Source organism: Pleurodeles waltl, chromosome 11 (genome assembly GCF_031143425.1).
Source record: "Pleurodeles waltl isolate 20211129_DDA chromosome 11, aPleWal1.hap1.20221129, whole genome shotgun sequence".
Classification (NCBI taxonomy): Eukaryota; Metazoa; Chordata; class Amphibia; order Caudata; family Salamandridae; genus Pleurodeles; species Pleurodeles waltl.
In genome coordinates, this window is record NC_090450.1 from 696,581,556 (window position 1) to 696,604,295 (window position 22,740).

General features: G+C 45.6%; 1 protein-coding gene across 2 annotated transcripts in view; it reads left to right on the plus strand.

Annotated features, from left to right (window-relative positions):
• Positions 1 to 22,740, plus strand: part of AEBP1 (AE binding protein 1) — a 230,595-nt gene that overhangs the window by 190,339 nt on the left and 17,516 nt on the right. For both annotated transcript variants that reach the window (XM_069214248.1, XM_069214249.1), the window contains 6 exons: positions 905 to 993; positions 1,338 to 1,461; positions 2,039 to 2,235; positions 2,486 to 2,665; positions 12,407 to 12,797; positions 14,241 to 14,380. In XM_069214248.1, the coding sequence (XP_069070349.1) occupies positions 905 to 993; positions 1,338 to 1,461; positions 2,039 to 2,235; positions 2,486 to 2,665; positions 12,407 to 12,797; positions 14,241 to 14,380 (1,121 nt within the window). The remainder of the gene's footprint in view (positions 1 to 904; positions 994 to 1,337; positions 1,462 to 2,038; positions 2,236 to 2,485; positions 2,666 to 12,406; positions 12,798 to 14,240; positions 14,381 to 22,740) is intronic.

Sequence of the window (22,740 nt, forward strand, 5' to 3'; positions counted from 1 at the left end):
AAAGAGATGCCTCACTCCACATGGGGCTAGTAAGCGCTATATAAGTGTTGCAGTACAATACAATGTATCCATCACAATGCACATTCTCCTCTCTGCCCACCATTGTAGCCTTTCACTCCAAAATCAAGGCGCAGGCAGGCACTCTTGAGTGTGCACTTTTTGCCAAGAAATAATTTTTTTAAAGATTTGCTGGTTTCAAGAAAAAACTGAATATTTTAATTAATCAAGATATATACTACGTAAAATGGTTAGGAATATTCTTCAAGAGCATTGATTGGGAGTTTGATGATACGCATGTGTTAAACATAATACCCAGCTCTATGAGCGAAGGTGCAAGTCCATGAGTAGGGTGTGAGAGCGATAAGACCAATATAATCGTCATCAGTAATTACAGTCTTCTCCTTTATGCCAATTAGTTAAAAAAAACATTCTCCTCGAGAGGTCATCTTGGAAACAAGGAACCTCCTCATCACCTTCACAGCCATTTAGATAGTGTTGTCCCTACAGAAATGCTGAAATAAAAACAGGACTACTCAGTAGGTTGCGTTCACCCAATGTAGAGAATCGTTTAACCTAGTACCCAATAGTTTAACTCCTCATTCTTCCAAGGTTGATAAAATGAGTGCCGTTGAGACGACTAGAAATAGCACCTGTCATGCGAGCAGGTAAAGACCTTTCAGTTTTGCTGTGCTGTATGTAAGTGGTGCAAACACACAATGAAACCATTCGAGTTCACCATAAACCTATGATGGATTGAGATGTTGTATGCGCCATGCGGGGTAGATGCAAATCTCTTTCTCTAGACCCACAGTCAAGAGTTGGGCTTTTCACTCCTGTCCCTTCCTGTATACATTCTATGAGGTCCTTGTGTTAAATTGTTTTCATTTCTGTCCCTTTACTGCAGATATTGTTAGTTATTACAGCCAGAATGATGTGATAACATCAAACGACAATTTGGACTTCAAGCATCACAACTATAAAGACATGAGGCAGGTAGGTTGGTCCCAGAAACCACTATCATTTGGATCAGAGCCAATAGAAGCACAGGTGGCACAGTTTCTGTGGGGTTCTCCCTTCAGTCTGCAGTAACACAAGTCATACAGACACAAGTCATAAGAATGAGTTACTTGTAGAGTTATAGTAATGCAGGCCATGCAGGTAAGGAGTGCCGGGCCGAAATCAAAGCCTACAGTGACACAAATTATGCACGCAAATGAGGGTAACAGATGGCTCTCTGCACAGTTTCTAACTACACACACCTCACAGCTTTTTTTCAGGTTACAGGGAGCTCAATTCTTTTCTAAGCTCTAAAGTACCCTTTTTGTTGCCACCCACAGCTGATGAAAGTAGTGAATGAGGAGTGTCCGACCATTACGCGCATCTACAACGTTGGCAAGAGCTCGAAGGGCCTGAAAATTTATGCCATGGAGATATCGGATAATCCTGGTGATCACGAGACAGGTAGGAAAAGCATATGTGTGGAAAGTGCAAGCAGTGTCTTTTTTCAACATGTTATGTAACTAAAAATGGAATCCCAGTCATATTTATGACTATCAATGAAGATCTTACACTGTAGAGGATAATTTTACTTACTAGTAATTAAATTCATAAACGTAAGAATTTGTCTTTGTCCGACTCTGGAGTTCGGCAAGAAACTGTGTGGAGCTACCAAAGACAATTCTAAGAATTGATATTACAAGGAGGAAGTAGCTTCTTCGGTCTATGTTTCAACCACAAAGTGTATTTCTGGTTGAAAGAACATCCCGTGAAAAATAGTACAGTGATTTCTTACAAAATAAGTGTAGATTGATACTCCTAAGAATCTTCTTGCTAATGCACCAAAAATGTCAGCCCATAGGGTAGTTTACACAGATTTAGATTAAAAATTGCTTCGACCTTTCCAAACAGGCAGCCCTTTTTTAACCATAACAAGTAGTGTCCAATGCTATCTATAGATGTTGTGGGCTGGCAATGTAAAGAAAATAGGTAATCTCACCTTGGGAGACTTATGTCAACCATAACACCCTTGTCTCTTCAGGCGAGCCAGAGTTTCGCTACACGGCTGGTATACATGGCAACCAGGTCCTGGGGCGGGAGCTGCTGCTGCTGCTGATGCAGTTTCTCTGCCGAGAGTATAAGGATGGCAACCCTCGAGTAAGGAACCTCGTGCTTGAGACTCGCATCCATCTAGTACCCTCGCTAAATCCTGATGGCTATGAGCTGGCCAGCCAAGTGGTAAGTAGATCTGCCTTTGTGCACTGCTGCAGTTGTGAACTTTTGCAGACCACTTTTTTGTGCATGCTCAGAGCAGCGTTTTATTGGAATAAAGGTGCGATGCAGGTGTGTATGCTAATAAGCTGGGGTCTCTGAAAGGATGGCAGGACTAGGGTACAGTCAATGTAGGGTATAAGCATTCCCTTACAAAGCACTGCTGGTCTTCCTTAGACATTTTAATGCTACTGTTGTATCTGTTGCTTCTTTGTAGGGCTCAGAACTGGGCCACTGGGCCCTTGGCCACTGGACTGAGGAAGGCTATGACATCTTTGAAAACTTTCCCGACCTCAACACTATCCTATGGGGATCAGAGGAGCGGAAGATGGTACCCCGCACTGTACCCAACCATCATATTCCCATTCCTGACAACTTCTTGGAAGATAATACAACGGTATGTGATCATTTTGGCTTTATGTAAAATATCCAAACGAACAAAAAATGTGATCTAATACAAATTAAAAAAATACATTTTCCATAGATACCACCAATATCGAGGAATTAAATTGTCAAGTTGAAAATGCAGCACCACTTTCTGTAATTGCTACACATAAAAGGACAATCAGTAATGCACTTGTTTTATTTTGGATTGTTGACGTGTGCTGGGAGGATGTAGGTGTAAAAGAGAGGAGGGAATACAGATGGACTCATGACCATCATTTTATCTTGTCTGATGACCTAGAGGAAAGAAAGTGATGTGAAATAAAGATATGCTCTGCCTCAATCCACACACTGACTATGAGAGAGATAGAGACATGAAAGCCTTGGGAAATCAGAAAGTTAATCTTTGGAGAAAAGATGGCAGTCTTGAAGTGGGCTGCAAATGGGCTCACAAGACCAAGCAATCGGACTCTTGAACTTTATACTGATTTTGTGTGAGGAGGTGCTTGCACACCAATGGTAGCTTCGATCAGGAAGCAAGGTGTTTCTTTAAATAAATGCATATGGTAGTGTGCAACAGCTAACTAAAGATAACACACAATAGGTGAGCTTTATCCACTCAAAGGATCCATCAATAAGGCCACAGAACATAGAACATAGACCTTCCATAAAATATGACAGACTCAGACTCTATTTCATCACTAACCGTATCCATTGGTGGTATCACTCTTTACCTGAGACCCTCACCCCTAAAGAGGTAACTCCAGACTTTACACAGATACATTTTATGAGGCACCCTACACCATAATGTCTATCCAGGTTGTGTGGACAACCTTCTCATGGCCATACATAAAGAGATATAAAAAAAAAGGCATGAACACCCAACAATGGGATAGTGCAACTGAACTTAAGCTTACAACATTGTTGTATATCACTCTATAGGATCAAGCTACTGTCCACCCACTCAGTGGAGAAGGCTTTAGTCTAGTACCTGGTGATGGGCCTCACTTCCAACCTATGGAGCAAGGATTCACCTTCTGTTTCTTGGGGCCTGTCCAAATATTGTCTCTTTATGTTCACTCAGCCCTGGGGCATGATGTATTCCATTGCTAAGACCTCAATGGAAGATTCAGGAGCAGAGCCTAAAAGCCCTCTTTTCCCTCTCATCAAAGGACCTGTCGTGATGTGCCCCAAGATGCTCCCTAATGATAAAGGACACACACTAACCAGTAGTGGGGTATTACAAATAACCACACGTAACAAGCTGCTGGCCTTTTTATTTGGCCATGAACATAGAGACGCCAGACTAAACTAACGCCTTGACACCCGTGGGGCAAAACATTGTTACTCAACTAGCAAAACACATTTCCTCCCTTTATGTTCCATTCCATGTGGGTAGGTCCTTTCATCCCCCAACACTACATCCCTACCTTCTTCAGGAGTGACAAAAACTCAAATATTTGTCAGCAGCAAACAAAACTAAAGGGGCAGTCAATAGTCTGATTGTTAAGCTGCTGTGAGGGCACAGGATTTTCTTGGAGTTGTTATCGCTCCGCCTCTCCTCAATGGGACAAAGACGGAGACATGGAACCATGGTGGGGGTGACCCTGAATGGGGGCTTTGTACCAGGATATGGGAGGGTGCTATAACCCCTGACTAGGGTGGGGTTGGGCTGTCCACAGTCCCCGGTTCAGGGGTGGTCACCTTGATAGGTGAGTCTCCCTCATTTTCCTGGCCTTTATCCAGTGGATTTTCCTCAGACAGACCACAGCCTGGAGTCCACGCACTTTCCTAAAATGTGAACTGTTCAGAGTGATTGTTTCAGCCCCTAGGCTAGTGATGATCATGGTCCCTTTTACTGTCGTGATGATCCAAGGGGATGTTTCAAATGGAATTTTCCCCCTGGGTGTCGATACCGCACTAGCACAAAACCTCACTGTAGGACAAGGCACAGGTTTGCTTCTCTTCTCCTTGAGGCATACTCATTGTTGCTGGCCTGCTAAGAATCAGATTGATTGGGGGGTCTGGGTGCTCCGCCCACATGCAGTGATGGGGAATCATGTCACTGTGTTCATAGGCATAACCTGCTGGGTGATATTCCTGAAGTGGAATGCAGGGTCACAATGTACTCCTGCAGATATGAGTAGATGGCACCCTCCACCTTTCTGCCTTCTGCTGTCACTATCTGGATAACTTTGGTCACTGTTGACACAAACCTATCCACCTCTCCATTGGCCTGAGGGCTTCTTGGGGTAATACGCTGGTGTGCTTGATGTTGCAGTACTAAAGGTACTCTGCCCACTCATAGTTGTTGAACAAGGGCCCATTGTCCTTTCAGAGTTCTCCTATCAGCCCGTGAGTAGTTATGACCTTTTCCATTTCTGATATCACCTCAGATGCTGAAGTGGACGCAATGATTTGTGATGATACGTGCTGGCAGTTCTGGGGGTTTGCTCGCTTGATAGGCAGTGCTGACTCTAATTGCCACCCCCATACTAGGATTTAGACAGCGCACTTAGCTGCGGAGTATGCTCTTCTTTTTCACCATTCCCTGGTGCATCCAATAGCCCAAATGAACTTCTTGTTGCTGAAGGCTGCTGGTTAACACTAGACATGGTCTCCTCAGCAGGCAGCCCTTGGCTGTTACTGAGAGCTCGTGTCTCACAAGGCTTGAGGCACCATTTTGGCACTTTCCGTCCCTCAAGCCAAATTGGAGTGTAACACCTTCCAGTCACTGGACCGCACTTCCTCAATGGCTTGTTGCAGGCAGTCATCTAGTTTGATGGCCATCTCGACATCCAATAGGGACATGGGCAACAGCTTGGACCTCTCCAGCACCAGGCGAATGTACTCTTCCGTGTCCTGCACTTACCTCTTTTCTGTCGAGGTGGCCGGCCTGGCATGTCAAGACAGGAAGTCCGCTAGGTTTAGGTTGCCCAGTCTGTACTCTACGATTAGATTGAACTCCTGCAGCTACAGGATCCATTTTTCAGTCCATGGGGCCGTTTTGACACTGATCCTTAGAAAAGTTGGATCAAAGTCTTGTGGTCTGTACAAAAAACTAAAGGATGGTCATTTGGGTACACATAGAAATGGCAACACCCCCACTGGATCACAATGGCCTTCCCATATATTTGTGAGTGTCGCTGCTCCGTGGGCATCAAAGTCCCGCTCACATATGCGACAGGGACCCATTCTCCTCAGCCCTGTTATTGAGACAGCATAGCTCCCAATCCTGTAGGGCTTGCATCCACCTCCAGTTCAGACTTCTTTGTCGGGTCAAAATACGCCAGGGTAGTTTTGGCAGACATGGCTTCCTTAGTGTTCTTGAAAACTAGCTCGTGCTCATTGACCCACACCCAGGGGCTAGATACTTTTGTTAGTTCATGGGGGCCCTGTGAAGTATGACAGATTCTGCATCAAATAACCACAATGCAGTACCATTTCCAGGAAACTCCTGACTCCTCACACCGAAGTGGGGGCAGAAGCTTCCTGAATGTCTTTCAGTTTCACCGGGTGCAGTCTGTTGCTTTCCCTGAGAATTGGTAACCAAAGAAGCTAATGCTCTTTGGTAGGAATTCACATTCCTCTCAATGCAGCATTAGGCCTTTGTCCCTGAGTCTCTGGAAAACTGCTTGTAGGTGTGAGGTGATTATCGAGGGTCGGTGCATGGACTAAGATACTGTCACTCACATTGAGGACACCCGGGAGGCCAATCAGCACCACTCCTATAATGTTCTGAAAGACTATAGCAGCACTCGAGATGCCGAATTTCAACCTGGCGTACAGCCGAAGCCAAACATGGGTTGCGAATGTCGTTACGGGCTGGGAGCCTGGGTGGAGGGGAATCTGGTGGTACCCTAACCTCAAATCCATCTTAAACAACCACTGTAACCCTGTAAGTTCACCAATGATGTTGTCTATGCTGGGCGTTAGGTGGCATTTATGATTGAGGGCCACGTTTAGCACCCCATGCCAACGCAGATCTGCACTGCGTCCAGCTGTTTTGGATTCTAAATGACAGTTTGAGAGATCCAGGGGGGTGGGGCAGGTGACCCTCTCAGTAATGCCCTCTTTTTGAGTTGTCACAGTTACTGTTCTGCCTGAGGGCAGAGGTGGAATGCCACTTGTCAATGGCAGAGAGCCACAAGCTCAAATTACTTGTCATTGTGCAATCAGATAGCTTGGCCTTTCAGGCATCTGATGCCCTAGAACAGTGGGTCTAACTCTCATATGAGATTGTCAATTTCACTGGCATCAATGCTAAAAGTGAACCACACCAGACCTAGCTCTTTGGCTGTTTGGGAACTAGTCATAAAACCGCTGCCTTCATGCAAGACATATATTTTGGCTTTTGTGGTGGTGCAATGGTGGTCAGTATTGGTGTGAAAGACACCTGCGACACATAGAGGTTGTCGGTTGCAGAATGTGTAGGCTTTTTTTTTGGTGTGGCCCAACTTAGGTGGGGTAGGCAGTTCATGGTATGGGTCAGTGGCCGTGAGATTGATAGAGGTCCCTGTGTCAATTAGTGCAGTGACTATGTGCTTCAGTACTTTGACATCACACTGGGGGGAGGTGTGAGCAGAGGAATATTGCAGCTCTAGCACATGCACCACATCAATAGTTTCCTGTTCATCGTCGTCCTCATTGCTCCCTTCTGCCCTCTTGGAACAGGTGTTGACGCTGCTCACACTCCATTTGGTCACTGAATTGGGAGGTTTCGGGAATCGAGCAACAGACCTTGACGAAATGATTCAGTTTTTTGCAGGCTCCATACATTTTCCTCTTTGCTGGGCAGTGACCTTAATGGGGAAACAGCCCCCCAAATCATCAACAGGGGCTGCTGGTTGTCCTGGGTGCAGGCATCCCTGACTTTGGCCTGCGAAGCTCTTTGCTCACTGCATTGATGGACTCCGTCTAAGTTGGTTGTTGCAAAACTGTGTCCATGTGCTCCGCTTGAGCTAAGGACAGCTCTTTGGATCACCCCAGGGCGATCATGTCCTTCACCAACATGTTGCCCACCTGCAGGACCTCCTCCCGTAGTTTCAAAGAGGCACACCCCTGTATGAACTGCACCCTGACCTCATCCTCATCATCTGGTAGGGTGCATGTGCTGGCCAGGTCTCGCAGCTGGGAGTAGAAACATCTACAGAATCATCAGGTTTTTGGTGTAGTAAACTCTTTAGTAACCCTTTGTACTTCAGGTTTGCAAACAGTTCAAAATTGGCACTGATGGCATTCTTAAGTGTTGTATATATGCAATGTGGCCCACCTTCCACGATGGTCTTGGTGATATTATGCACATCCACCCCTCCCAGGTGAAGGAGCAATGGCCACTTTCTCTCATCCGCCATACCTACAGCCAGAAAGTAGGCCTCAAGGACCCATGTCTTCCACATTGCATCCTGCGTTGGCAGCGGGCCCATCACTGATAAGGGCTCCAAAGGTGGTATAGATGCCATCACCCCTGGAGCGCCGAAGTTAAGATGGGGTGGTGTACTGGGGGTGCCACACTCTTGTGCCTGCGCCGGACCTGGGTGTGAGGCCACTGAGTAAAGGAAGGCAGGGCCAGCGAGCCACTCACCTGACCTCCAAATAATGCTGCCCACACAGCCCCCCGCAGTGGGATCTGGAGGCACCACCACAGTCACACACCTCCACTGTAAGGAGGAGATGCCTAACACGTGCAGATCGCGAGGGAGCCCCCTTCTGCCCCCAACAATACGCCATAGCATCAGTCCGAGGGCTGCCTTCGTGGCAGGTTTTAGTGCTGGGGCAGAGAACAAAAGTCTCCCTGGGCCCCTTTTGGCTGAGGAGGGAACTGAAGCAGCGCTAGTTATGCTTCCCAGGCTCGTGTACACCATCTGCGTCCTCCGTCGCATAGGCCGCTGGCAAGGCTGTTTCAGGCAAGATGGGGCCACCAATTCCTAGCCTCTGATATGAGCTGCCGCTTGCATGGGCAGCTCAAATGCGGCAGAAGGAGTCAGCAGGCAGGCCCGCCAGTCTCACATCGATGCACTGAGCCAATACCGTGAGGTCGCACCTCCGGGAGGCGGGTCAGGTCCACAGTGCCACATCTGACAAGCAGGGAGTGCGGGTGTAGCACATGGGGTAATTTCATCCTTATTGCCAATGTTGTGATGTGCCCTGAGACGCTCCCCAACAATAAAGGGTGCACACACCACGTCTATCGCACCACCAGTCTTTTTATTTGGCCCGCATGTAAGGATACCAGACTAAACTAACATCTGGATGCCTGCAGGGCAAAGCCTTTTTATTCAACTAGCAAAACACATTTATCCCCTTTGTGTTCCATTCCAGATGGGTGGGTCCCTTCAGCCCACAACCCTACGGGACCTACACATGGCCCCCGTAGGGAAGGGACATACAGTGGAAGAGGCACAGCCTCACGTGAGTTACAGAGCGTAAAATCGCATCTCACCTGTTGAGTTAGGATCCAATACTGCAGCAAAAGTCACAGAAGAACTAACAGCTCCATAAATGAAGTTAGCAAGTACACTGCAACAAGACATTTCAAAGAAAGGATCACAGCAGGAATACCGTCCTACCCCTCCTCTGAGAAGCAAGGTTAAGTGCAGCTATGTATGGGCTGGATAGCCAAGTTGGACCTCAAAAGTCTTCTCTGAGCTCCATGCAGGTCACTCATGACATCACAATCTGGAATTCCTCTCTTTTCCCTAGACTGGAAGCTAGGGGACCCTGAGGCCACTAAGGCCACAAGGTAACCCCTGGATGGAGCACAGTGGTGCAAAAACCCTTCTCACTGCTGATATTTCAGGGGCCATACTCAGAGGCCGGTGCTCCTACTCAGCGTCCCCTAAGATGGGCCTATTCACAAAGGTAAGTGTGGTTGTAAATATATGTTTACAACCCAATTTGCCTTCCTTACGTCTGCTAGTAATTCACAAAGAGATTGCTAGCAGGGGTGAGCCAATGTAGGTGTGCAGACGTCTCTGTCAAGAAGACCTAGTTGTTCTCCTCACCGTTAGAAGTGGGAGTTCCAATGTGGTGTTGCCCTTGAAAGTTTGTGAATGTTCCGAAACGTGGCTTTTTGACAGTATTCTCAAACTGCTCTCCTATCCATCCTGGAGCGGTCAGGCATTTACTCCAACCACGACTGGTGTAACTCCCCTTCCACAGTAGCATGGGTAAGATCGTCCACGGATTTGCTGGAGGGGTCGGGAGACAGGGTTTCTCCATTGGGAAAAATATTTTCGTCACAAAGTGAAAAAACTATAACCCCCCAAAATATGCTTTTTTTGAGGATCTATTCCCCACTGCGTAGAGTTCTTTGCTATACAAATCTCCATAAGGTGGGAATATTATCCCACCCTGGACATCACGACACACCCAGCAAGCAATACACAAGGAAACCTTTTACCATTATACATTACATTTACTTTTGAGATCAGGACATCTATTGGTACTCAAGCACAACCCTCAAGGGTCACTTAGTCTGTGCTATGCAAGGGGTTTCCTGCTTAGTTCTTTTGTCACAGGTCATGCAGTGAGTAGAGGTATATCATCCAGGTAAGATGTAGCCACCAAAGTATCAAGCTAAGATTCCTTTCCCATACGTGCCTGCACAATCTGCTACACTGGTTTCGTTACAGAAGGTCACTTATCTCTGCACCTTACTGGATCTCTCTGGTAGGCACTCCAACAGCCATGATCTCACAGTGTACCCTTGGAGTACGTCTGACCATTATCTTCAGGGCTCATAGGCCCCAATTCTGAATGTGGTAAATCATTGCCAAGGATGCTGTCTTTAGGCAGACTTGATCAGATAGACATTGTCCTCTGGGTTCCATCCAGGCTGCATGGTGGCAAATGTGAATGGGCGGACATTTATGCTCAATGTTGTGAACAGCATCTATCCTGCACACATGAGCAACTTCGGAGAAGGGATGTTGAAAGATGGGGATGGGTGACAGTGAGGCAAGTGCAGTTTTTGCTAACATATGTTGATTGCATCTGTGGTTTTATAAATATTTCAGCCATTACATGGGAATATGTAGAGCTTCATCTAACCCGGGTACAGAAAATATTCTATCACAAAATCTGTATTTGCATTGTGGCTAGGAATTTCAATAACAAAATAACTAAAATGACAAAAAACTAAGAACCTGATTTATACTTTTTGACGCAAACCTGCATTAGCACAGGTTTGCGTCAAAAAGGTTACCGCCAGCTAGCGCCATTCCTGGACGCCAGCCGGGTGCCATATTTAAGGAATGATGCTAGCCGGCGGTAAGTCCTGGTTAGCGTCAAAATAAATGACGCTAACTGGGTGGGGTAGGCGTAGGGGAAACAGGAGGTTGTGCGTCAAAGAATGGTGCTAGTCAAGTTAGAGTCAGAAAAATGACTCTAACCTGACTAGCATCCTTTTTTGATGCACAACCCCCATGGACATGACTTCTGTCTTAGTAAAGACATGAGTCATGCCCCCCTGCCCAATGGCTATGTCCCCTGGGCATGGCCATTGGGCACAGTGCCATGCAGGGGGGCCCAAGTTAGGTCCCCCTATGGCACTTTTAAAAACAAAAACAAAACCTTACCTGGACTTACCTTGGATGGGTCCCCCCATCCTTAGGTGTCCTCCAGGTGTGGGTGGGGGTTAATGGGGGTGTCCCTGGGGGCAGGGAAGGGCAACTGTGGACTGCTTCCATGGTCTCTGACAATGGAAATGAGCCCACAGGTCCCCGAATGCCTGCCCTGACCAGGTGTTAAATAATGGTGCTAAACAGGCTTAGCGCCATTATTTAAGGCCCTCCTCCTCCCGTACGTGATTTTTGCACAGTAGGATAAATAAGGCGCTAAGGCCTTAAAGTCATTTTTTGCCCGGTAACGTCTAGCTTCTATCTCATTGATGCAAGGTAGGTTTCCACTGTAAAAAAATGACTTTAACTCCAATATTTTGACGCTAGATGGGTCTAGCATCAAAATATAAATATGGAATTAAGTTTGTGCCGAATTTGCATTAAAAATGACGCAAATCTGGCGCAAACAGAGTATAAATATGCCCCTAAGTTGATAGGTCATGAGGCAAGGGAGTTATTAGGAAAAAGGGTGATACCAGAGGCGCGTCTAATTAAACAGCAAGTTGTGAGCTATATATTTTGGTATTGAAGGACTAGCATGTGCCTTCAACCTAAATCTGGGTAGGTGAATGTAGGGGTACTGACAAAACATTTCAGTATGCAGTATCTATTTGCTTGAGGGTTTTGTATGAGCAAAAGATTGTCTCACAGTGTTCAACCTGTATGTTTAACTAAACCAAGCTTCAGTCTCCATCAGAATTATCTTTGCTTTTTGGTGGAAGTTATGAAATTAATGCTAACTTGTTTTACAAATGGCCACTCTGTGGCTCATGGTTTTCAATGAGTGTTGAAAACTGAGGTAGCAAGCTTAAAGAGGAGTTGGGAAGTGTACACAATGAGGACGTTGTTGGTGCAGCAGCAGTATCCAATCTGTTTTGAGAATCCAGTTTAACAGACATTGTTCAAGTGGATTGGAATTGGAAGGCAGTCAGGTACAGGCGTCTGCAGTTGTTGAGGGTAAAGACATTGATTTCGCTAATGATGAGTAAGAGGTCTCACAAATCGGGGTAGGAAACTCATAGGTATGAGTACAAAGGGACAGGGTGCAGCTCGCTAGGAAGACAGAGAAGACCTTCAGTAAGAAAATATATTTTGAATGACTGCCATTTACTTTTTCTCGTTTTCCTGTTCAGGTTGCTGTAGAGACACGTGCCATCATAGCCTGGATGGAAAAAATCCCCTTTGTGCTGGGCGCCAATCTCCACGGGGGTGAGAAATTGGTATCTTACCCATATGACATGGCACGTACAGTAAGCGAGAGCCCAATTCCAGCTCCTCGGAGAAGAATGGTGAGACAGGAGTCAGATGAGGAAGAGTATGACGATGGAGTCGATGATGAATCAGAGGAACATGGGCAGACTGGAGGCGAAACACCTGACCATGCCATCTTCCGCTGGCTGGCCATCTCTTATGCCTCCTCACACCTCACTATGACTGAGCTATTTCGTGGTAGCTGCCATGCTGATGACTTCACCAACGGGATGGGCATAGTCAATGGTGCAAAATGGCGCCCAGTTTCTGGAAGTAAGTTAACTTCTCACACACACTTGGAGACACTTGAGGTAATGTGAATGCCCTAGTGAGGCAGAGGGGAGAGGCAGACACCTGTCAAGCATAGGCCAATGTGTAACTGTCTTTGGCCCAGTCTTAGGTTACTCTTTGACAGTTGGGAAATTAAATTCTCCTTTTTCTGGTTTAGCAATGGTATGAAACTTTCTCCCCAGCACACATGACAGTGGGGTCACCTTTATGTGACTACCCATTGAAGATTAAATGAACAGAATAATTGGTTACTTACGTGAAATTACTTAACAATAATTCTGCCAATATAAACAATATATATAAAAAATCAACTAATAACATCCTGTCTAATAAGATACAGAGGGTACTGGCTAGCCCATTTATACCCTTTATCAATGTCTTCCAGTTCCCCCTCTCTTTTTGATATCATTTGAAATCCTACACATATGTCCCCCGTGCATCATTTGTGTGTGAATCTTGTGTTTCTTAAAACATTGATTCATTAATAATAGTCTCACAAATAAATAGTGCCCCCATGCAATCTGTAAATTTAACAAGATACAGGATACTAATAACATGAGGATGCCATCCTCAATTTTCCCAAACATATTGTTGTGAATTAAAATTGTTACGAGAGACTTTATTCCCTAAGATGACGATGGCTGTGACAGTTTGTCAGTAGCTCATTTTCTTCTACTAAAGCCACCTCATAACATCATGGGCACGAGTCTCGTCATACCGCTGAGGTGTGCCATGTTACATTATCACGCCAACATATGCCCCGTTACCGCTATTGCCCACGTTCCACGGTCTCAAAATTAAAGTGGACTATTGCACTGCCTATTTTTAGGATCATGGAGATGAGTAGGCAAAACAGCCAGGACTACAAACAGGGTTAGTGAGTACCAACATTTTTCAGGATTCCTTCGGATTTAAATATGGTATTGATCTCATTCATTTTATGTTATTCATTTAATGGATAACATTCCTATGGGGCCCTCTGACCAGTGGAGCTGGGTGAGACTAAGATCTGCATATGTAATTTCACATGATTGTGAGTGGGTGACACTATCCACCAAAGGGCTTCACATATAGTGCCTTTTTGTTGGCATGACATAGTCACCCCCGCCAAAAAGAACAGATGATGGGCAGAATGCTGAACAAGGCCAACATTCATCCTCTTTCACATATGTGGGTTTCATCCATCGTTTTTTTGCTCACCATACCACCCTAGTTTAGACCCAGCCATATGCAAATCACTCTTGATCCTGCTGCTTGTAAAGCATTGAAAATTCACAATTTCCATTGTTAATTATTTCTAGGGTTTGAGTGGTTCGGTTAACAGCAGGCACCTATAACTCATCAGTTATATATGTATGGAAGAGTTCCAGGCTCATTTTGCAAAGGTTCCTCACCCACAGATGGTACATTTTATCTATTTTCCAGGTATGAACGATTTCAGCTACCTTCACACCAACGCCCTGGAGCTCTCCATCTACCTGGGCTGCGACAAATACCCCCACGAGAGCCAGCTACAGGAAGAGTGGGAGAACAACAAGGAGTCTCTGCTATCCTTCATGGAGCAGGTATCGGTCACCATGCATACACCCACATCTGTGTCCATATTCACAGTTACCCCATGATCAGTACAGTCTTATAAATACATTTGCCACATCTGTCTTTTGGACAGTGCTGCTGTAGACAGATCCCTGCCCTTAATCACTTTTTCCTAAAGTCATCCTTGCACAAGGACAACTATCACCATTGCTTCCCTATGTCCACCTATGCCCTGGCCAACAATCATCATCACTTCCCTATATCCACCTATTCCCTGGGACTATTTCTGCCCTTTAAATACCCATTACCTAGTATCATTTGCGTCCTAGAGCCATTGCTGCCATTTGAGGACCATCTCTTACTTTAAGTTTCCCTTTATCCTATAAAAAGCTCCAAACCAAGGACATGTTAAGACTACTCTGGCTTTAGTCCAACTAATGCCATAAGGCTATTCTGAAATATGTTGTGTTGTCCCCTCCTCTGTATGATCCTTGTCTTTTGTATATGACTACTCTGTTTTGGGACCAGCCAGCCCTCTGGCCACTTCTCTCCAAGACCACCTTTGTCATAATATCATCCCTGCCCTAAGAACAACTCTGCACAACTGGTAGAGGCAAGCCTGTGCAAGAGGCAAGCTTGTACAAGAGAAATGTTTTCCCATCAGTGATGGTTCCATGAATTCAACAACAACCGATGTTGCCCCTCCACCCCCAGGCAGACCAGGGTGTCACATCAAAGAAAACCAAATCTGATATCTCCCACTTTTCTTGGGAAAATGATGGATCTGGCTAGAAAGTAGAAAATATTGGAGGTTGATGGGGGCAGCATTATCTCTCTGGCAGCATAAATGATTTGCACTATCAGTAGTTTGTTCTTACAGATGGAAAAGCTATAGAATATTGATGTCATCTCCCACACTGATTGAGCAACAACTGTCAGTGTTAGTCCACTTGATTTTACTTCTGCAATATTATCTATGTGGTTTTAGTGCTGTAACCTAATATTAACCAAATGGTAAAACAATACCACAGGGCACATCATAGAGATAATTCTACATGTTTTAGAGACACCTGCATTGGCTCAGAACAACCAGGTAAGTGGAATTTGAGGTGGCATATAACAATTTATGAGATCATGTAAGGAGAAGATCCTGGATGTATTAAATAAAACGTGAAATACAATATCCATAGTCGATCACTAAGATCAAGTAGTGTAGTGCTGTTACAAGTTCCCTATTACACTGACCTCTTTAAAGAAAATGGTTTTCAGCACACAGAGTACTTCACAGTGAGCACTTAAAAATGCATTGGAAGTGTCCATTGGATGTGTCAAACACTGGATGGAGGGAACTTTTACAAGTCCTAAAGTAGGAGAAACCCTTCCGTAACCACATGGACTGTGTTAGTAGCAGCATGGCTTACCGAAGGATACAGTCTATAAAGCAGTATCAATACTACTAGAAAAAAACATAGTTAAAACACTTCTGAATTGCAGCCATGATTGTAGGACCAGTTCTTCCTGTGTGTGAATCCCCAAGTCTGGGGCTACCAGACTGAATTTACTAACTCTGGGGATAAACAGCTGAAGCATGAAGGAGTTCAGAGAACAAGAGCCAACAGATCTGAAGCCCACAGAATTGTAACATTGATATTGGAGCCTGCCAACCTGAAGCTAATAGTACTCCAGCTTGCAAAACTAGAACTTGCAGAATACACTTGAACAAGAAACAAAATAATTCAAGTGGGCAGGTGGCATAGAGAGGTGATGCATTTAATCACAGGTTCAGGACTACTTCTGTACCAAATAGACAGAAATCACCCGACTAGAAGTGGCAGCCATGACAGATAGTTATATTTCAGTGTTGAACATATTGTGGGAACTTTTTCTGAAAGAGACTTCTAACTGCAGCTTCCTCACCATTTGAATATTTCCCCATTCATCAGACAGGATCTGGAAGTTTTTCAGCCACACATCTGCGCTCTGGCAGGTGATGCCGACGGCTCTGCGCCAACATCTTTATGCACTGGATGTGACATTTACAGGTCTATATTGGTGCCATGCATGTAATAGTTTTTTTATCTCACTGACAGACATTGATTGGATCTAACCCTCGCCTCATTGAGACACAAACTCTTCTAAAAGTCTTCAGTGTACAAGGGAAAAATATCACCTCCTAAATCTACATGGTTCAAATCATTTGGAGAATGTTGCAAAAAAAATTCAGTGACTGTCCTACAAGTGGTTTGTCTGCGGTGACTAAGGTCAGATCACGACTCCAAGGCAATCAGTGATTGAACCCTGATGCATCTCAAGGCTACTCCAAGACCAGGAAGCAAACTCTTCTTGGCAAAGGATCACAAGAACCTGTGCTGGGATCAGTCAAGGACTAAAGTTAGAGCCTGATCCCACTTCCGAGGTCATTCCTGGGACCCAGTCCTGGCCCACCACTCTCTGTCTCCGAGAAGGCACAAGGGCGTCATCGTGCCTCCAGGATGCACTCCTGAAGTCTGTCTACTTTGGTGTAGATTCTGACCCCGTCCCGCTCCAGTTGGAATTTTCAAGCCTGTCAGCAACACTGCAGCAAATCAAGGACTTCCACAATCTATGCTGTGCATTTTTGGCATGTTACTGACTCACTCTGGTTTGCTTGCAGACCCCAAGGAGCCAAAATTACTCCCAACTGGTCTTCTGTTTGTGTCCACCCTCGGCACAGGTTGAGCCCTCAGACTCTTTTCAAGGCTTCCGACTGGCTTAGAAACTGGTTTCCTTTCTGGCGCCACAGGCCACACTGGAACACAATCTACCTATGCTGGTGCAACCGACTCCGGATGACAGTAGCCAACCCATAATGCTGTGTGATGCGGATACTACCTCGACCACAGCCTCACACTTCTTTATCTGAGTCACAACCTCTTTATCACTCTTCTGATTCCAATACAGTACCTCTGCCAGCCGGAGGGCTCATGTCCTTGATGAGTTATTCAGCCTAAATTCTGATAATGGGGACTATGACACTGAGGATAAAATTGACCAGTCTTACCAAGAAGAAAACTGTCATGAGGATCTCCAAAATACTAGTGGTCTTGATACCTCTCTAGACACTGGTCTAGCTTCTCCCCCAGAGTCTGCCATGGAATACAGTGCCTTCTTTGCTATGGTCATGCGGAGGGCAGTGGAGGTCTTAGATCTTCACCTTCCCACTCAGGAGGTTAAAACCAATGTTCTGATGCAGGTGTTGCAGCCTGGCAAATTTAGTTCTGAGCCTCTGCTCCCACTGAATGAGGCTCTTACTGGTTCATCATCATATCACCAGGCACCACAGCCCTGCTCCAGGCAACTCATCTCCCTCCACCCCCCCCCCCCCCCCCCCAACTCCTTGAAGCCTTGTGGCACAGGCTTCCGCCAGCAGAGTAAACCCAAACTAATTTCCTACTTCTCTCCACTGCCCTGACAGGGAATCCTATAGGATAAAGACCGCTGACAAAAGGGTTTGCTCTTCTACAAGTTTGTTCCTTTGCTCAATGAATGCCAGCTGCTTTTTAGGCTGCTATTCTCATGTCTTGGGGGCCTCCATGGCCTAGCTGTTGCCCTTGATTTCAGAAGAAGCCCAGCCCACGCTTCCTCAAGCCATGCAAAATGGTTGTGATGCTACCAAGTTCACCATCCACTGTGGACTGCATACCACTAACTCTTTCAAGAGGGCTATTGGCACGAGTGTGGCTATTCACAGACACTCATGGATCCAGTCCACTGGCTTTCTAGAAGACATTTGTGCATTTGATGGCTCCCGACTGTTGGGAGATAAAGAGGACTCAGCCCTGGAGTGCTTTAAAGTTCACTTCTGGTTTGGAGAAGCCATGTGGGAGAGGTGGAGATCAGAGGAATCTGACCTGCAGCAGAGGCCCAACTCAATATCAAGCTTCTGGAGCTCAAAGCCATCCACTTTGTGCTGACAACCTTCCTGTCTGCCATCAAAGGTAAACTGGTGCTCACAGACACCACAAACGCCATGCAGCACTACAGTAAGAAGTGCAGGATAGCGTTGTGGACCCTGTGCCAGGAGGCCTTGCATCTTTGGACAGGGCTAGACCACCAAGGAATGTTTATGGTAACACACTATATGGTGGGATCCATGAAAGTCAAGTGGACAAACTAATTGTTGATGCCTTGCGGATCACAAATGGTATTTACATCCAGAGGTGGCACAGAGCTTTTTCTGCAAATGGGGAGAACCCTGGATCAAACTTTTCGCCACCACAGAGAAAATGCTATTTTAGCAGTTTTGGGTGTTGGGGTTTCCAAGGTTTCTTTCACTCGGAGATGCATTCTGCATAGAGTGAAACTCTGGACTCCTGTAAACCTTTCTGCTAATATCTCCCCTACCCTAAGTAAGTCCTACTACTGGCTCAGGACCGGGCATGGAGAGCATTGTACCCCTAGTTCCTGGGCATGAGCATCTGTCCTCCGTTCAAGTTACTCCTTCAGGAGGATCTCCTGTTGCAGCAGCGGGGCAGGGTCCTGCACCCGTGACTGCGCAATCTCTACCTTCATGCTTGGAAATTGAGCATTGACAGTTGAGTGCTTTCTACCTACCTCTCAGAGTTGTTGATGTCATCTTGGCTGCCAGGCATCCCTCAACCAAATATGTGTATGCCTCCTCTGGGATAAGATTGTGGGTCTAGTTCACTAAACAGATTGACCCTCTTCATGCCAAGCTGTTCAAAGTTTTGATGCTTGTGCTGCCCCTATACCTGTAAGGCCTTGCTTTGGCTATTGTTAAAGGGTACCTGTCTGTTCTTTTGGCCTTTTTATGGGGTTCAGACTAGCCCTCATTATTTAAATCTCCTTTTGTTATGTTTTTCCTCAGGGGGTGCAACATATGTTTCTTCCTTCTCCATTTGTTACGCTCCAAAGGGATTTAAATGTGGTCCTCACATTCCTCACGTGGGCACTTTTTGACACCCTTCACAGTTATCCTCAGACTCCTTTGCCTCAAGATAGTCTTTTTAATCGCAATGACATCAGCGCAACAAGTCAGCGAGTTATAGGCCCTGTCTGTTAACCCGCCTTACACCAGGTCTTACACTGTGTTCTATCCGGATCAGCTGGTCCTGTGAACTCGAGCTTCCTTCCTTCCAGAGGTGGTAATTCAGTTTCATGTTGGTCAGACTATCACCCTTCCTGTGTTCACTGCTCTACTTCACCACTCCAAGAAAGAGGAGAGGCTTCACTGGTTGGGCCTGAAAATAGTCCTCAGCTTATGTAGCGATCATACTAAGGACCACCAGGTGGATGATCGGCTCTTTATCAGGTTCACTAAAGAGAAGAAAGGCTATGCTAAAAAGCACCATCTTGCCTTTAGTTTCTGCTCTGCATTAGGATCTGCGACTCAGAAGCCAAAAAGCAGTCCCCCAAGTGTTTGCAAGGTCTTTCTAGATCCTAATCTAGGAATCGCACACTGGTCTCGACCAATCTGATTGACTACAGGTCTGCTGGTGTAGAGGTGTTAGGAAAGCAACTGATGTGAGCCCAATGGATGGAGCATATATAGGTCTGCGCATGTCACATCCAGCGTGGGACAATGTCAATGCAGAGCCACCACCGCTTCCTGGGGGACTGCTGAAGATTTTCTGGATCCAATCTGACTCTTGAGGAGATATTCAAAAGGTGAGGAATCTGCAGTTAAATCGAGTCTCTACCAGAAAGCATATTACTGAAGGTAAGTTAGTAACTTGTTCTTCAGAGGCCCAAGGACAGTCAAATTGTATTATTCCAAGCCATTTTCCACTGGTGTCCTGTGAGGTAACATTATTATGGGACCCAAAACAGACCACATCCATTTAGCACTTTACTCTCTGGGTAATTTAAATTGAAAAGTCCAAGGCTTACTCAGTAAGGTGGTGAGTGGTTAAAGACTTAGAATTCAACAATACAACCAGTACAAGTCAAGAAATCAATGTCCATCTAGCCATTGCTTATTCCTAAAAAAAAAAGCATTTTTACTTAGTTCACCCACAATGTAATATTGTACAAAATTTTGTAGGAGATCACAAATGTGGTTGGGAGAGCTAATACTCACCTTTTTTTACTGGCAAGAAAGCTTGGGCTGCTCCCCTGGGGCAATCTCTCCTAGTACGTCTGGTGCAACAATAACAGATTAATCTCTGAGGTTGTTCCAATCTGGTGCGTGAAATATAGAACGTCTTGTGGAGGGCTACAGGCTCAGTTGGAGGCTATATGGACAGTTATTCCCTCTTCGCTAGTACAAGCTCTGATTCACCTTCAAGGTTCGTCTAAGTTTGAACTGTAACTTTTTGATATCCTCCTTTGGTCACTGCAGGAAGTGCCTGCAGTTCTTGAAATGTCAACAGGGTGTACAGCTCTGCGTGATGTGAGGTGCATCATTTGTGTATCGCAGGAGGCTTCGACCTCATCTTAGCCTGATTGACGGGTGAGGACCTGGCTTTTGCAATGCTATCGCAGTGTCACATGTGAGCATATCGAGTGCCAGCTCCAATCCAGGAGGCAGGTGTGGAGTTGAGGTTTTCACGACTTGATGGATCTTGCAACTTGGAAACTTTTTTGGCCCCAGACATAAACTCATCACCTAAACAAGCTAAGTGCCAACCCCTGGAGTTCACAGTGATTTCATTGTTGCAGGACCCTCCTTAGATGCACTTAATATTTGGCACTCTTGCTGCTCTTGTAAATCGAGCAGAAAACAGCTTGGTTACTCATAGCATCTTGTAGCTTATTGGTGCTTGCATCAGAAATTGGACATACGCGAGTTCCATAGTTCTCACTGTCTACAGGGGTAAACAGGTCACAACAGAGACAATTTGGTAATTCGAGGTCCTCATAATCACAGAGCACTGGTGGTCCCTCCAGGGCCTCAACTTTGCAGAGCAGTGCGGTTCTTCCCTGGTTCTGGAGTGGATGTCTTCAGTCTGTCCTCCTTCATTGCTTTTGACTCTTCTGAGCAATGTGTTTCATAAGGATTGGGGGGCGCTCTCTCCTTCAAACTAAAGTCCAGGCCGCCTTTGCTGGCAAGACAAAGCAAAGACCCCAGGTTTCTGGTCCTAAACTAGTCAAGGGAAGTTGACCATGATCACAGAAAGTTTAACATCACCACTAGTGTGGAGAGCATGGAGTCCCATAGGAATATATTGGCACACTGGTTTGAAGTTTCTGCCCCATCTTATTCTGAAGTTGCAGATGGCAACTGTATATTCCACTTACTTTGGATTCCTGTGGAGGGTGAGTCTGCACTTTTGCATATTCTACTCAGACTGTTTCAGCCAAATTTTTCAACACCAAGTATGAGCAAGATGGTGGGGTGGACCTGGGAGTTTCCTCACAGGATAAACCCAGAAGGGCACAAAAGAAGGATAGGCTGTCCCATTTACCCACCTGTTAACTGGTGTGGGTAGATTCTCAAGAAAAAGTGAGTAAGGAAAGGTCAGTAAGAAACTCCATAGCTTCAAGCAGGTGCTCTGTCTATTTTTATTTAAAATCTTTAGTCTATCCCACTGCAAAGGATCCCCGGAATGTTCAGAGACCAGCCCTTATTTCACAACTAATGTCAGGTTTCTCCCTCTTGTCCTACATCTTAGGTGCCACTCAAATGTAGCATACACAAAATGAAAACCAGTGTGGATACAGCCACTTGTGGGTAGGGCCACATGTGAAACACCTTCTCTGTACATTCATCTTTAACACACACTACGTCAACAGACAGTTCTCCCTACTAAGGACAGAAGAGAATTGTCACTAAGAATTGTATCCCTGCCGAAATTGCCAGTCCTTTACAGCAGAGTGAAAACACTTGACAAAACAAAAGTGTACATGGTGTGTCCCTCAAGACCACAAAGCCCAGATCTGGGTCTCAGTCCTTGTTACAAATAGTACCTCCAGCACGCATGCTTGATCATCATGGGTGTTGAAGTTGAGATCAAAACCTTCAGATTGCCAAGGGGGACCAGGGGCAGGAGTACAAATGCTGAGTGCAAGACCACAAAGACTCAGTGCTGAATCACCAGCACCAGGTTGAACTGCAAATCATCTGTGAAGGACCGCCCTGCATAGAACAGAAGTGTGAGCTCGCTCTGAAGAACTACAAACGCACTGGGGTGAAGCACAAGTGTAATGAGGGTGATCCTAGTTCCTTGTGAGAAAATCAGGGCAGAAACAATAACTACCAGCATCAAATATTCCCTTGAACCAAGGCTGTATAGACCTCGACTTCTGAAGTCCACAGAAAGGGATGAAAATAATCAGCAAAATGGAAGCAGAGCTGAAACAAAAAAGGCTGTATTTAAATCATGGTCCTTTCTAGGACACTAGAAGTTCCAAAAAGCCTCGAAGTAAAAGCAGGAATCTCAAAATCATT